General features: G+C 39.2%; 1 protein-coding gene across 1 annotated transcript in view; it reads right to left on the reverse strand.

The window, feature by feature from the left end:
* ARHGEF26 (Rho guanine nucleotide exchange factor 26) overlaps nucleotides 1-16,889 on the reverse strand; it is a 1,375,009-nt gene extending 1,358,120 nt beyond the window's left edge. The window contains exon 1 of the mRNA XM_044070517.1: nucleotides 15,467-16,889. Within this exon, the coding sequence (XP_043926452.1) occupies nucleotides 15,467-16,561 (1,095 nt within the window). The 5' untranslated portion in view covers nucleotides 16,562-16,889. The remainder of the gene's footprint in view (nucleotides 1-15,466) is intronic.
* Between the last annotated feature and the right edge of the window lie 319 nt (nucleotides 16,890-17,208).

Consider the following 17,208-nt stretch of genomic DNA (forward strand, 5'->3'; position numbering starts at 1 on the left):
GCACTCATTCAGTTTTATATATCTATAATAATGATGATGAAAGGAAAAGAGAAGGTCTGACCACTGTCCTCATTATTAGATCGGAATATTTTCTTGAACCATACCTACTTGTACTTACTAATATGCCATCAGAAATGACCTTGGTGTCTGCCAAACAGCACAGTTTTTGCTTTCCCTTAATAAATCTGAAATCATTTTTTTAATAGAAATTGCTTTCCAACATAAACATGTCTTTTTCTAGGAATTGTAAGATACTGTTTTAGTAGTGGATTTCATAGTGGTCACTGTGTCATATGCATACAAGATTATGTTAAGTAATTTATGTTCTGAATAAAAAAAAATATGAATTGGCAAAAATGGAAAGGTACTAGGACTAAACCCTGGGAAACACTAGAAGAGTATGATCTACCAGTTCTGACTTGTTAAATGAGGACTAGACAGAAAACCACAGACATGGATCATAGTCTAATCCAACTGGATGTAAGCTACACAGAAGTAATGAATGTTTGTCTTGGTCAAAAGCTCTAGTGATGTCAATAAAATGGCATCCATAAGTTTGTCTTCATTCATGCTTCTAAAGATATGATTAGTAACTAAACAGCAAACATGCTGGTATGTTGCGTTTAGAAGCCATGTTTCCTGCTCCTAATGATTTATACACATGACAATGTATATTCAGCCTTTTCATGTATTTTTCTCACAGCTAGTTAATGAGATAATTAAACACACAAGTGGGTTAGGGATTTTAGGAAGAGGTGTTCTAACAGGCACCTTCCAAGTTGCAAGAAGTTGTCCGTGCCCAAGGAACCAAAGTTTGGAATCTTAGGGAAAATGTGTATTTCAGACCAAATGCAGGGTCTGAAATGAAAAATGGGAGTAAACGAGTCTGAATGGGTGGTGAGGCATATATCTGGCAGTGTGTAGATTATAGTGAGAATTCTTCTCTAAAGAGATTAGCTACCACTGGAATAGAATGAATGTTACCTTCAACATTATTCACTATGACAGAGTGGCTACATTTTTGCTGTTCCTAATTTTGTGCAATTCCCTCCAGAACTGTATAAAATTAGAAAGAATGGAGTTTTGCTTTTGAAAAGGTATGCAAGCTTTATCATGTGAGCATTATGTCACTTATTTTTTTTTGTTAAAACAGAGTTTCTCGGAGTAATAATGAAGTAGCATTTTCAAGGCAAGTCATTAAGCATCTGTAGTTTTAAGGAATCATCCCTTGATTCTGAAGAATATTAAGCTCGTCATCCAAGGGAGCTGCTCACACTTCATGCATTTCGAAATGAAAAGTTACCTGCCTTAGAGACTAACAAACAAGTTTATGAGTCTACTGTAAAATACTGTAAGACAGCAGACATAACAAGAAGAGTTGTTTATTGGATGAGAATGAGACTCTGGCAATCCAGTTTAACATAAAAGATGAGCTGGAGGAATCATAACTAAGGGAAGTGAATTCCTACAGCTAGAGCTGCATTTTTCGAATTGCTGGTCATGCTGAAATCAGTAAGAGTGGTCATTTTCAACAGGTTCCATGAAGTAAACAAGTTGATACAGATGTTGGTTATCAAGGGGACCACAGAATCTCCTAAAAAGGACATAAAATACCATTTCCCTTTAATCTTTCCAAAGGAAAAAAAGGTGTATAGGCTTTCCTGAATTTACCCAACAAGCAAAATTAAACACATTTTATTCTGCACTCACCGGGGGAGATGGAAGAGTCTGATAGCACAAAGAATGGAAGTGGACACCTGAATATTTAGGGGACAAAAACTGAACATAAGCATGGCGATGGGTTTTGTGAAACATATGGGAATAACTACAATAAATCGTCTACAGCAGCAATTACCACCGTGTCCGATGGAACACTAGTGACTCTGCAAAACAGTACAAAGAAATGTACACCCCTTAAGCAGAAATGATGGTTGGGAAAGAACTGTTAAGGCAACAATCTGCTTCATCCCCAGAGTAGGCAAATGGGTCTACCCTCTGTACTGAGTGTAACAAACTCCTGGATTCCAAAGATACACAGGATAGTTCGAGATTGGATAAATTTACAGTTAACGACTGTGCAAAAATATAACATTTCATTTTACTGCTAGTGACAATCACAGATAAGATGGGAGCTGAGAGTATAGTCCTCTTACTTATTATTGGAGTGTTCAGTTCTAAGCATACTCAGCTGTAAAGCAATGGTAAAAGGGTTGTAAACTTGGCTACATATTGAATAAGTGAGAAAAATACAGACTTGTGATAAACATGAATGCTTCCAGTACTGCAAAAATAAAGTGGTTCATTAGCTGCAAAACAGTACATATCTGGAGACCGTTCTATTTCAAGGCTCCATAAAGTGACATTAAGGAGAGAAAGATATTCCTCTATACGACACATTACAATCAACAAAATATTGCAAGAGAAGCGAAAGAATCAAAAAGAGATCTAAACAAATGTGATCTGGGATCTGGGTGCCAGAACTAAATGAAAAAATAATGGAAAGCTATGTGAAGGAGTTAGAAAAAAACTCGAGAATTATTAAAAATATGCAGAGATATGAATGCACAACAAGCATACGGGACCACAAAAAACTGTACTAGTCCAGTAATGTAAACTAAGGGTAAAGGACCATCGTTTTCAACAAAAATGTGCAGCAGTACCCAATAAAATAGCATGCTTAAATATAACAGAGGTAATCCTTGACTATTTGTTAAACAATGACCAACAGCAAGCTTTCCTGGATAGTACAGCAACTATAGCACATTTCAGGAAGATGCCAAACACTTCCTACTCTGAACATCAGCACAAGTATAAATCAGCAGTGCATGCTGAAGCCAGCAGCATCCAATGTTTTGTAACTCACTATAATCAATGGCAGTCTGGCACAAAGTTAAAACATGCTATGATCTTGATAAAGATGATTTGAGGCTAAAATCAGCAATAACACAAAATATTATGCGGCTGCCAAACATAGCTGCTCCACCACTGGTCATGATGGACATGTAGCATAATGAATACAAACCTGTGCCACCATTAAAGATAGATAATTAAAAAAAAGCAGGATACTACTAAGTATTTAGTGCACATACTATGTATTTAGTGCACATACTATGTATTTAGTGCACATACTATGTATTTAGTGCACATACTATGTATTTAGTGCACATACTATGTATTTAGTGCACATAACTACTTGGCACTTCAGTGCATGATAAAACAGGACATGGATCAGTCTGCCTAAGCTAACTAAACTCAAAATGCAGGTACATACACAGTTAGGGTGAAGAGGAATGTACTCATCCACCTCCAGATCTTTTAAGTGTCTGTGCTTGCAACAAATACAGATAATGTCTTGTTAAAGGCACTACTGTGGATATGCAAGCCCCAAAGTGATCAAATTACAAGAATTCAAAGCTGTACTGTTCCTGCAGACTTCGGAACAGCAACTGCAGACAACAGTCTGTACAGAGCTGTGCTACCTCCACCTTCTTATGGTAGTATTCCTAAGGAATTAAAAAAAAGGCCTTATTGAATGAATTGTGGAAGAAAAGTCTTCATGGAAGAGACCCCACACAGTGTTGTAGTGAGCATTTAGTATCATGCCCAAGGTTTCTTTTAAACTCAGAGATGGAGAAGAAAAGAAGTTGTTGAGCCAACTGGTTGGCCAGGTTGTTGATTTAGGTACGTGATAGTAAGTCATTCAGTCAATGGTCACCATCTTACCAGTGAGCTGTCTTATTATTGCCACACCTCTCAACCTCTTACTACAAAAACCTTGACAAAGCCAAAAACAACAGGGAGCAAAGGCCCAGAAACAGGGATAGGGTTCTAAATATTATAAACTTAGAAAGCTGCTAGAATAACAGGTTATGCATTAGCATGCATTTTCTGATGGATATGAAGTCTGAAACTTAAATGTCTGTCATTATTTTGTGATTTCAGTCCTGAATGACTTGTTAAAACAATGCATTTATTATTTGGAATTCCGCATTGTTAAGTGAATGGTTAAGTTGCCTTCTCTTCCACGGTTGACTTGAGGTGTGTCCCCTGCCTCCCAAGACTGCCAGACAGTGGGGGAGGGGGGGATTTGTCCTTTTCCCCACTACTGTGTGATCTTGGTTAGTACATACAAGTGGCTGGGAAGACGGTGCAGAACAAAAACAGTTTTTATTATTTCCTTTTGTTTAAGGGTATTCAAAGCGTTAAGTGGAGCCCATTAGATTTGATGGCTTGGGGATAAATGATTTTTATGTTGATATATTTCAGTTTGTTGTGTAGGTATAGATCAATTTTAAAATGTTCCTTACCTAAATATTATTTTGGCAGACTCAATGTAAGGCCCAAATGAGAGTTCTTAAAACATTTAAGAGACATTAAAAAACAACTCACCTGGCAATCCCATATGAATATTTCCACTTTATACATGTTTGAGATGTGCAATAGTTAAATATTTTGCTCTTCAACTGTATATAGATTTATCAGACTTACTCTGTCAGAGACAGAATACATATATTTTTAGGTATCTTACAAGATGGTGGTTCCACACCCCCACCCTCACTCCTTCTGTTTGTGCTTCCATTCACCAACTATGAAGATTACCAACACTGGCCTGGGTCCGCCAAGTCTACGTCGTAGATCCTGGCCATTTTGGTGCCTTGCAAGACTCCACATCTATGGTGGTGATCAGACTGGAATGACTGCACACATCCCCACCCCCGAGAAGGGCAAGCCAGCACTAATCACACACTCTCATCTTCCTCCACCTGGCTTTTCCAGTACCCTAGTCATTAGGTATATTCAGATTTTCTAGAAGTTACAGCCGGGCTTTATCCTTCTGTACCTCAGAGCTGGTCAAACCACTAAAACTCTGGCCTTGCTTTCTCAGCTCAGTCTCTGCATTTCTCTTCAAATTGTCAAGCCTAGTCCATACTGCATATTGCTACATGACACATCTTCTGGAACTAGTTTGTTAAATACCCTTAATCCATACATATTCTTACTATAAGGCCATTCAATAATTTAATCTCCTAGGCCAGATGGCAGGCATACATGCAGAACAAATATGGATTCATGTGAGGGCTATAAGCATTCTGAAACATTTACTCACAATCACCTTGATGTCTCAAAACATAATATGCAAGAGAGACTGGAAATGACAGTAGACTAGAATGCAATAATCCCCCAAGTCACAGCAATGCAACAGTATCAATGACCTTTTTATTTTATTCAATGAAGTATAGTTAATAGGCAGTAGGCAAATCTCTTAAGCCATCATCATTGGTAGGCAGGGGAAAAAGTTGCTAAAAATTCTTATGGTGGTGTAAAACTAATACAGATAAAGTCATACTCAAAATAATGAAATGTGATAAACTTTAAAAAGACTCCAGAAAACTGGAAAATTAGCCACCCTTCGTGTTGTTTCCAAATGATGTCAATTACTTCCAACTACTGCAGAGGGGCATAAGCAGAATGCAATTAGCTACTTAGTTAACAATATTATATTTGCAGCATGCTTCATCTGAAATATACCGTAAGGATGCCTAGAAGTACATGAAATAGTGTGCAGGTACCAAACACTTCTGAAATGCTGTCCACGTTTTAAGTTTTACAACTAAACGTCTGACAAGGGATCCCAACAGGTGATCAGGAAAGCTGGTTAATCAAACACAAGCTAATTGATAATGCCTTCCAAATGCAAAATGAAATGCTAGCATGCATGCATAAAATATTTAATTTAAAATGAAAAATCTTTTTTTTTTCTGCATGATAAAAGCTACCCAGCACTGTACGAATTTAAAAAAAAAAAAAGAAACCATCTCTAAAGCTTAATTTATGGCACAGTAGCAAAAAAGTTAATTACAGTTCAGTTCAATGCTATTTTTCTTGTTATATAGTTTACAGAATACCAGTTAAAGGTGTACCACAGGCAGGTTACGATGGAATTGTTAACACTGCACTACTAGAAGTTAAAAAGACAAACAAACCCTACATCTTGCATTTGGATTCAACTGCATGACTTTCACTTATTTTTATTATCTGAAAAAGTTAGTGGCATACTGTGATGGGCAGGAAGATGATAGCTCAAATAGAAATGACGCTGTCCAAATAGTTGGGTGTAATATTTATATCCTGTGGTCAGGGCATCATCTTTATAAGGACACAGATGTAATGAGAATACTTTCAAGAAATGAAACAAAAACAGCAAGTGGCTTGTACTGTGTACTTCACACATGGAAATGTTGCAACAAGCACAAACGGAGAAGCAGGGAAATAGTTGAAAGGAATGCACAGTATACAGAAGGGTAGCATCTTTTGGAAAACAAAAACTTTTCAGAATTACAGGAATGTTACAGATGAGGTTAAATAATCAGTGCGACAAGAAAACATAATGTCACCATGACATTCTTCCTGGCTTTGTGGTAGGGATGAGCAAAGCACTGATAACAGGCTCACTGACCCTGGTTCAATTAAGAGGCCCTGTGATGTGAATGAACCACCAGAAAGGGTTCTTAAGTTTGACAAGCAATGCATATGCACTGTAGTTGGGGCAGGTGAATGGTAAGCAAGCAACCATCCCCCGTGCAGTCCCTGTCTCAGTAGTGCTGCAAGTGGGTGGCACTGCGGAGAAGCGAGAGTACACATCATCCAGAAAAATAATCCAGCTACAGGTCACAACTGACAGGCTCCCATCTCTTACCTTCCAGTATCATCCAATAAGGAACAGCAATGTGGGGAAACAAAAAGGTCAAATGGTGGACAGGGAAGCTAAGCAAGAAAATCATCATACAAATTATTTTATGAATTAAAGAGATCTGAAACAACATGGATAACAACCAGCCCCTTGAGCTCGGGTTGTGGTTGAAAAGGGGTCAGTAAACCAGCTCACCTACCCAGTGAATAAATATAAGAAAAAAATAAATAAACAAACCTTAACTTCATGATTCTAAACCACATTATCAAACATGAGTTGCAGCTTTTTAAGTATATATAACAAGCATATAAATTGGATCACTACAGCCATCCATACTGCCTGCATTTAGTGCTTCTGTTGCTGGAATGTCCCAAAGTACTTTAGAAAGCAGTGAGCATGGGAATAAGGAAGCAATCAATCAGTGGTGGGGATGGAATGCAAACAGCACACAACAAGGTATCTGTGCTTCTAAACAATGAAGGCTATGAAATGGCAAGGATTATACCTACTTTGAAAATGTGACCTATCTTTTTTAACATAAAAGATGCAATGAAGCGGACATCCTTTGTTCTAGGACATTTTTCACAATTTGTTAAGGACTTTAAAGGTGTAGACTTTACCATTTTTAAGGACATAAAATGATAATTACAAATAACTGCTACTCTACCAACATTAATGTACAGGTATTAAAATGGTGAGCTTAACTATCTTGATGCACACATAATCAAATAAGGGGACAGACAGTTTAAATCTTACTTAACAAGTACTTTCAACATGGACAGCTACTATTCTGTATATCCAGACTAACCTTTTTTCCACTACTACTTACTAGTAAATTTCCTCCAGGCAGTACCAAGTAAGATGAATGATGCTGTACCCACTATTCCCTGGATATTGACTTAGGTTCTGATTTTAACGTTTCTCCATGCATACTTTCAACATCATGGCTTCACCGACTTTTATACCACAGAAAAATAAATCAGACACTGTTAAATGAATGGCAACTGATGATTTAACCCCAAGTCTGACAACAGTGATAGTAAGAATCAAAAGGAAAAACATTTCCTTCCAAAAATTGCTAGTTATCGAATTACATGTTACACCGCTGCACATAGTATAATGTAAGCTTTTACTCCCAAAACATGCTAGTTTTTGAATTACACATTATACTGCTACACATAGCATAATGTGATGATCAAATTCTGTGACAACACAAACAACTTGCAATACAGTCCGTTTTGGATATGGAACATTTATAACTATCTTCACCTGTGGTTTAGTACTGTGGCATCATATAAGTTTTGAGAGGTCAGACTGCTACACTCACACACAGTTAACATACTGCAGGTTATGTGGATGTGGTCACAGTAGCTGGTACAATTTAAAGTCTCATATTTATCTACAACAATGCCAGTGCATTTATTTTATGCATGATTTTTTTTATTGCTCCACATTTCAAAATCTTGATCACCAAAACGTTTCCCTGTCAGGTAACCGATTACAAATGACAAAAACATAACCTTTAACAAAATAACGAACCGGAGACTAACCAGTGTACTTTGCCACTCATTTATTAAGGAAAAAATAGGGTTGATTCTACTAGAAATAATATGGATGCTGTGACAGTGGAGCCTGATGATGATGAGGAGGACCATGTTTTTTTTTTTTATGAACAACCCCCTATTTGGAGATCAGAGAGACTTGGCTGGTCGATACAAGGACTCAAGCCATGGTCTCAAGACTGATTTTAAACCCCAATGCAGGGACAATTTTATGAACTTTCAGGCACGGCCAGATATAGGAGGAAATAAAGTGCATCTGTGGTTGTGATGCAGTTGTTGACACTTTATAAACGTTAAACGAATCAGAGTTCAATTTGTCCAAAGTTGTTATTTCAGATATTTACGTTTGTATTTAAGAAAGGTTTTAATTTCATTCCAAGCTTAAAAATCTTTATTCTGGCAAAGCACCTGCATTTTGTGATGGAATAGTTTCTCTTAAGAGGAAAAGTACATGTATGCCACCCCCCCAACACTTGAGTTTCAGTTTTTGAAAGAATATGTAAATGCCAATTCAGGAGCATATATAAAAAAAATAAGGTTGTTTCCTGATAATTTGACCCATGATGAAAATTAATGTGAATACTCTTAACTCATGGCAGGCATTTACAAATTATGAAACCCTACAAAGGTGTGTGTGTGGGTGGGGGGTTATAATGAATAGCTTTAATTACTCCACAAAAATGTTTCAGCTTCTATCCAGAGAAGCTACTTACAGGAAAGTTTCTCTGAATTAAATAAATATTGCATACGTTAAGCTGGATTTTTTGTTATTGGATACTGTTATGCAGGGAGAGGCTGATCATGAACAATGTGAATACCTAAACATTTCCAAACCCAAGAGAGCTTCCATTTTGGTATTCCCACAATTAACAAGTGTATTTGCAACCCCCCTTGAGACCTATAGCCTTACCCAAGAGTTCTAAGACTGATCCTTTGGCTACGTACATTGATTCCAATACAGACTTGTAGTTAAAATCAAAGCCTTGCATTCCAAAAGATTCATGGCACCTCATACAGATTTTAATTATGTTGCAGTTTAATGAAAATATTATATTTATTACAGTGGATGTAGTGGACCTTTTTTCTTCCACGATATTGGAATTTAATTTTTTTTTTTAGCTTTTTATCTGAACACACATCCCTGGCTATTCATGATATATACATGTAATTACCACCCTATTTGATTTAACATTGAACAATAATTTTATGTTTTTGAGGGTGAGTACTTTCACCATGCCCCCTCTTTATGCTAATGTGGTTTTAGCTGTGTGGGAAGAAAAGGTGGTTGTTATCCCTGAGTTTCTTTCATTGGTGCATGGATATTACAGGTTTTTAGATGACGCCTTATTTTACGTAAAGGCACCATCGAACAATGGGTACGTTTTACACTCAGTGGCAGAATTCCACAACTTTTCTTAGGTTCACTTATTTTACAGGAACTAATAATCAACTACTTGGATATTCTCCTTGAGAAGAATTTATCTTATGAGTTTTACACTTCCACCATTTACAGAAAGGATACTTTCTCCAACACATACTTCTTATTTTAACAGCTATTATCCATGTCACCAAAAAAGTCTGAAGTTAAAGGCCACATGATGAGGCCTTCCAGACTGATATCAGTTGGCAACTTACTTGAAAAGGAGATTCATCATCTAATATGTATGCTTATAGAGATGGTTAAGGAATATCAGGGCTGGGGTTGCAGGTCTGTGTAATGACCATTTTTCACCTATTTTGAAAATTAAGTCCTACACTGTCCAAAATGTGTGAAATTATTGTTGATAGGAGGGATAATGGCCAGTTTGATATATCCACTCCTGCATTTATGATCCTGATTAGCAAGGATGTATTTCAAATACACCAGTTCAGTTAGGTTTAACTGGGACATTATATTCCCTGATGAAATTAAGATTTTTATAAGAGTTGCTCCAGGGACTGTTTTTAGTAAACGAAGAACCATTAAAACCCTTTCGGAAATGCTTTCTGGTGGTAGGAAATCAACATTTTGTCAGGGTGCTATGAGAAAATGTGGATTCTGTAATGTGTGTAGGTTCATAAATGATGGACCCTATGTTATTCTTGATAATTCTGCAAGAACTATCCCCTGCCTGGGAGGTGCAATTGTTACACCTCCCACGTTGTTTACCCTGTTACTGGCAGCTCATGCAATGCCTTCTATGTGGAGAAGATGAACAGAAAATTAAGGGAAAGAATTTGTGAACACATACATGATATTAGAAGAAAGTCCACTGATGCCTTGTTTAGGCATACTGTTGTGCGCACTAATTTCAATAAGCTTTTATTTTTTGCCAGGCAGGGTTGTTGTCTCTAATTTTTGTGGTGAGATCAGGTTCATAAGTTTATAGGACATTAGGCTATTGGCCCAGAGGCCTTATATGGCCTAGCCAAGAATTTCACCCATGTTCCCACAAAGTCAGCACCTGTTTTCCCTGTCCAGCAGGGACACAGATGGATCCTAGGGGTGTATTTTCTGTTTCCCATCCAGTCATCCATGTTCCTGTTAAAGAAAGGCTAGTGAGGTACTCTGCTTGACATGGAGAGGGAATCTATTCCATAGATGGGGGGAGTCTTTGGGACAAAAATCTATCCTACCAACAAGTTCTATTAACGTCACAGACCAGATTGAGGCCTTAACTGTGGGTTGGGCGAGTGGAGTTTCACTTACGGATATGCAGCAACTCCATCAAGGCTGGGTCTGAACTGGCACTGTATGACAGACACAGGTCACCTCAGAGCAGTCTGTATGAAATTGAGTAGAGGGACGGATTTTCCTGGTCATAAACCTCTGTGGTCTCTCTAGCTGCTGCATGTACTTGGCAAGGTACATGCCAAAGGGGGTACTGTACTTGATAATGGGTCTGATAAGGGAAGACAGGGATGTTAAGACCTCCTTGTTCCTGGATGAAATACCCTTACTTATGAGGTGGGCCATGCAGAAAGTCTTCCATACAACGAAGGCAACATGGTGGTTAAAAAGTCAGGTTGTTATCAACATGCATGTCCAAGTCCTGCATGACTGATTGCGTGCTTAGTACGTTATTATTAATGTGATAATTAGTGGGGACACCTTTTTCCCCAAAGGGAATAATGATGCATTTCTTGGCATTCAGTTTGAGGCCATGCTTCTGGCACCAGTCATTAGTTTGGGTAAGGCCCTCTTGCAGGAAGTTCACATCACTAGGGGAATTTAAGACAGCACCCAGCTTGCAGTCATCTGCAAACTTGGTCAGCCACAGACGAGTGATTTTGTCTTGCACCTCAGAAAAGCATATCCCAAACAGTAGAGGGCCCCAAGACCGATCCTTGGGGTATGCTGCTCATTACAGGTCTACTACTAGACGTGGCTTCCCCTATTTTGACTGAGTGGGTTCTATCAGTGAGCCAGTTAGCTACCCATATTGGTATTATACGGGTTGATGCCTAGCTGGGAGTTTTTATCTATTATGCCGAAGTGGGGAATGGTGTCAAAGGCTTTGGCTAGGTCAAGGTAGGTGGTGTGCACTGCCTTCCCCTCGTCCATGGCTTTGTTGATTGTTTTGAAGAAGCCTACCAAGTTTAACAGGCATGATCTCCCTTTGACAAAAAACAAACTGCGTGGGGTCAAATATTTGGAGGTTGCCAATGTCCTTGTTTATAAGGTCCATGATAATGCATTCCATGGCGTTGTAGATCAGGCTAGCTAGGCTGATAGGCCTGTAAGTGCCTGGGTCAGTGGAAGTTCCACTTTGTGGAGAGGGAAGACAGTGGCTGTCCTCCATCTGGCTGGGACGAAGCTGGTGCTCAGGCTTTGGCTGAATAGGGTGACTAATAATGCTGAGAGCTCATGCCTGAGTTCATGAAGGATGCAGCCAGGAATGTTGTCAGATCCCATGGAGACTGTATTTTTTTGCCTTTGAGATGGCATTAAAAGACCTGCTCCTTGGTGATGAGGGGAGGGGGGCAGGTGCTGTATATATCCTGGTTTACTGATGGGGAGGAAGGGGGTGAAGTTTTCACTGAACCTGTCTGCCAGCAGTTTGGCTATATCTAAAGTGTTTGTGTATGTGGTATTCTTAATCACCAGTTCAGAGCAGATTTGGGTGTTACCTTTGAGATTATGGACGTATGTGAAGGTGGCCTTACAATTGTCCTTAGTGGATGTGGCCAATTTGGACTTGAAGTTAGTCTTATTTGCTTGTTCAGACAAAGGAGAGATTGCTTACAACTTATCACCTTCTCCTCCTTTGTCCAGAGCAGCAATTTTTTTTCTTTTATTATATAGTTTGTTTATTCTTGCTGTCCACCAGACAGGTTTACTCTTCCTTGAGGACGATGAGCTGGTCCTGTCAGGTATTGCCGAGTCCATGCAGCTATGTATATGCTCATATAGTTTTTTGGCGCAGGCTTGGACATTAGTGCTAGTTACAGCTGAAGGAATAGTGGCTGTGAAGCTGCTTATACCTGCTCTCAGTACATTGTAGTCAGCTTTGGAAAAGTTTTTTTTTGTTCGACCCTGATGGGGGAGGGGGTCAAGGGAGACGGTGACTTCAAAAGTAATCGCTTTATGGTCAGATCTTACCAAGGAATATGACATTGTAGGGGTGCTACAGTGGCTAAGCATGTTGGTTCGTAACAGGTCCAGGATATTTTCACCTCTCGTGGGGTTGTTGACCAGCTGATCCAATGCACTGGCACTGACAAATCTCTGGATGTTCATGTTTGGGCTAGAATAGGTCTTCCACTCTATGGTTGGGTAGTTAAAGTCACCAAGGACAAGGGTAGAGGGTTGAATCTTGATGGATTCAAGTAAGTCCAGATAGGTGGAGTGGGTGTCCTGAGTCATGGCTGGGGGTCTGTAGCTAGCTATGATTCGAGCAGGTTTTTTGTCAACAGTTAACTGCACTTGGAGTGTCTCCTTTGTGTCATTCTTTTTGATCAGCCTGGAGGTGTTTAAGTCTTTGATAAATACTGAAACTCCACCTCCTCTGGCTTTGTAGCCCTCCATGTGGGGTCTGGTAGGATGAGTAATCTGGTAAGGTTGGGGTGCTCTCCGCAGCTTTGAACCAGGTTTCAGTGACTGCACAAATGTCAGCATCCTCCAGGGTGAGGAATGCTTGCAATGAATGCAGTTTCATGTTAAGACTCCTAGCATTTAGCAGCATGACCTTTAAATTTCATTTAGAAGAATTTTTCACGTTGGTAATTTTGTGCTCATGTCTTTGCCTAAAAAAAGGCACTATGGGTGAGGCAAGAGCCTTTGCCAGAAGCTTGAAGCCCAGGGGAGACAGATGAAAGCCATCCCTGGCAAAGCATTATGGTCTGTCAATCATGTCCTCCCAGGCTGTCAGGTACTGGATCTCCTTGGAATGACACCATAAACTAAGGCAATTGTTAAAGTCAACCATTTTCTGTTTGTACTGAGGCATCATTCCGAGTCCGCAGTGGTGCAGCAGTTAGCATTATCGCCTCACAGCAAGAGGTTCTCTAGTTCGATTCTTGGCTGGAGCATCTTCTGTGCGGAGTCTGCATGTCCTCCCCATGGTGATGTGAACTTTAAAGACAAGCAGGTAGGTGCGTGCATGAGTGGCTGTGCCTTCTTTGAAGGTTGGGCGCCGGGGCTGGCAACTCTACACTGTAAAAGTCCACTGCCAATCATTAGCGGACCGGTAATCCGCTGTGGCAATCCTTAACCAGGAAAAGCTGAAAAGACACTGAGGCATCATTCTGGGTGATGATAGGATACTGCTTGGGATATACCTGCTTGGGACATATATTCAGCAAGCTCGATCATGTCTCTCTTCATATAGTCCAGAAAGGTACATCTCAAGTCATTCACACCAACATGGACTATGACAGAGTCATAACAGTACCCGTTTGTTAAGAGACTTTAGAGTGTGTGTGACATGGCAGATTCTAGAACCTGACAAGCAAGTCTTCTTGAACTTAAGAAGTTAAATAAGGCAACTGAAGCTAAATGCCTCGGTTGCTCCTGGTATCAATGACACTGTTTCTTTATTTAGTAGTGTACTAAAGAGGAAGGCTGCTATTTTGTGAGCAAGAATTTGAATTTGACCAGATAAATCTCTATTCATATATAATCAAATGCATTTAATATTTTATGTATCATTTATCATTAGTACGGTTGTCTAAGCTTGGTGCATTTTTATTCAATTTTAAAATGCTATTTTTATCTATAACTTTTTTTCTCTTGTTTGGCACTTCATGTTGCTGGATGACATCATGCAGGCTATGCTAATTTTTTGAGTTTGAACTGGTGAGGTATCAGTATACTGTAGACAGCTTTCAATAATGAAAGCTCATTACTCTGATGAAGTCTTGTGAGAAGTCAAGACGAAAGTGCTCAAGTCTGATTTTAAGTATTGTTCTTTAATAAACGAATGGTTCCCTGTTATCAGAGATTTCACAAATTTCAGGTAATGTAACCCCCCTTTTTTTGACTCATCTGAAAGGGTCAAACCTTGCAAAATGATACTGAGCCCTTGACCTTCCAATGGGAAATCTGTGAAGTTCCTAAAAAACACCCATTTCTGACCGTGTCAATCAACTATCTTCTTAACAAACTTCATCTCTTGGAATGCTGACATCACATAACCGCATTCAATCAGACTGTCCAAAGTTATTTTGCCACATGTGACTTCTGCCACTACCAATGTGTCTGGCAGCCAGAAGTCATTCTACTGCTGAGAAGTGATAAGATTCCATTTGCTATTTTAGGACCCATGTGGTTACAGTATTATTCACGGCATAACAGAATTCCAGACCTTTCTTTGTTGCACACAACATTACAGTTTCCTCATAAATGCAACAAAGTCACTTCAGAACATTTAATAATAACTTACTCAGGAAAAAGTCACAACTATCACTACAAAATCTTTTTTCTCTTTAAAAGAAAAACTACATCTTTTGCTTAGGTTTACTGGAAGACATGCAGCATAAAAAATGCTTTCACTATTTTAAAACTAGTGTTTGTGACAAATTATTATTAAGAACATGTGACTAACTATAACACCCCTGGCTTACATCAAAGACTGAAACAATACTAATTTCATGAACTCTAATCGTACCCTGATATAGGAATGGGGTCCACTCCCATCATGTTATTAAAACCCCAAAAGAATTGGAGAAACGAAACCTTGGCAAATTAAATACATAATTTGTTACAAAATAACATGCAGCATAGGATCCTTACCTTTTTATTTCCAAGGCTATAGAATTTATCTTTATTTTCCACAACTTCATGCAAGTTTGGTTGGGATATCCTGTTCTGTGTTTTATTATTTGAACTGCTGTCAAAATCAATTCCACTGACAACAGCTCTACGATAGGAAGTTGATCTTAATCCCCTTTCGAAAGTCCCAAGACTGTCCATATCAATGTCAATATCTCCATCATTGCCATGAAACAATAAATGACTAGAAGATGTCTCCACCATACTGTGGCTCTTGACAATCCTCTTACTGGCATCTAAATTTAGACTGTTTTGGGATTTGTTTTTGTTTGTTCCTTTCGTTTCGGAAGCTAAACCTTTTGGTATGATCTGCTGAGTTCCAACTTTTAGAGCAGCTTGGCTGTGGGTACTTAAAACTACAGAATGTTTTTCAGTGGCATGATATGGAGCAGATATCTGCCTCTGGAAATGTGGCTTGCTGTCATAGTCAGCTTCTGTGGGAACAACAGAGGAACTCGGAGATGTGTCATCTACATCTGGGGTCTGGCATGACCTAGATGCTATCCTGGTGTGATTAGCAGGAGAGTCCATTACTGCTGTAGGTGATAAGCCAGGAGCTGAACCGAAAATAATCTGTTCTTTCTCTGCAGGTACAGGCGATTGCTTTGAATTTTTTTTTTGAAAGACTTTTTGATCATAGGGAAAAAATTCTTTCCCATTGGGTGTCATACTTTCACAGTTCCTTGAAACAGCTCTGGAAGCCTGGGGGGACTTTTTAAGTAACTGTCTTTGGCATGTTACTTCTTTTGGAGGAGAATGCACATTCCCATTTGGCAACGAGTCCAGACTTAATCGCAGATAAGATGAATTATTTTTCTGATGCAATTTCTTTTCAGGTGTAGTTACTATTTTCTCAGCAGGCTGAGTCACAGTAAATGTGCCTGTATCTTCTACTGGAAAGTCTGTAACCAGTACCCCATTGGGACTGGTGTAGGACAGTGGTCTAGGTCTGCGAGTGAGATTAGTTCTTTCCCCTGAACCTGGCAGAGTGGTAGAGATCCTCCAAATCGGAGAAATGTTATTGTTAGACAAATCCACTTCGCTTTCCCCATCCATAACTTTGTATGTACCTTAATAAAGTGCAATGTCCTAAGATTCAAACGTCATGAAATACAAAATAAAAAAAAAAAACAAAACATAAAATTATTTCATTTCACATGTTGCATCCAATTAGTGAATTACACAAGAATGCACCACCGTAATAACAAAAGGATCCGTGATTCATCGGTACAAAAGACCACGTATGGCCAAACAAAAACTACTGACTTTTCTTTTATTACTTGCTATCCAAACCAGTTCCCACGCATGAAGTTTTGTAGCAGTGCTGAACCTTTGAATGCCGAGAGCAGCCTTGTCCTACGTGAAACAGTAACAAACATTTCCTCCTTGGTTTACATCATAGTGGACTGTTTGCTTCCAGTATCCTGTAAGGCAGCCAAGAAAAGAGGACAAACGCGCCCCCACCTCCCATCTTCAATGGGGCAGGTGTACACAAAGTTGTAACTGCAGCCGGTTCCAAAGTGCTCCTTAGCTCCCTGCGCATCGTTCACCGCATTTCTGAAATAACTCAGTAGTTTTCCAAGTTGACATTGTAAGATTAAAGCAACATTCCCAGATTACAGTAACCAACTCTCCGTTTTGCGGTGCCGGTTAACTAATAGGGCAAACGGGAAAGAAAAGCTGAGTGACTGGCGAGCCGCGGG

The sequence above is a fragment of the Protopterus annectens genome, chromosome 4.part1 (genome assembly GCF_019279795.1).
Source record: "Protopterus annectens isolate FY-2018-M chromosome 4.part1, PAN1.0, whole genome shotgun sequence".
Classification (NCBI taxonomy): domain Eukaryota; kingdom Metazoa; phylum Chordata; order Ceratodontiformes; family Protopteridae; genus Protopterus; species Protopterus annectens.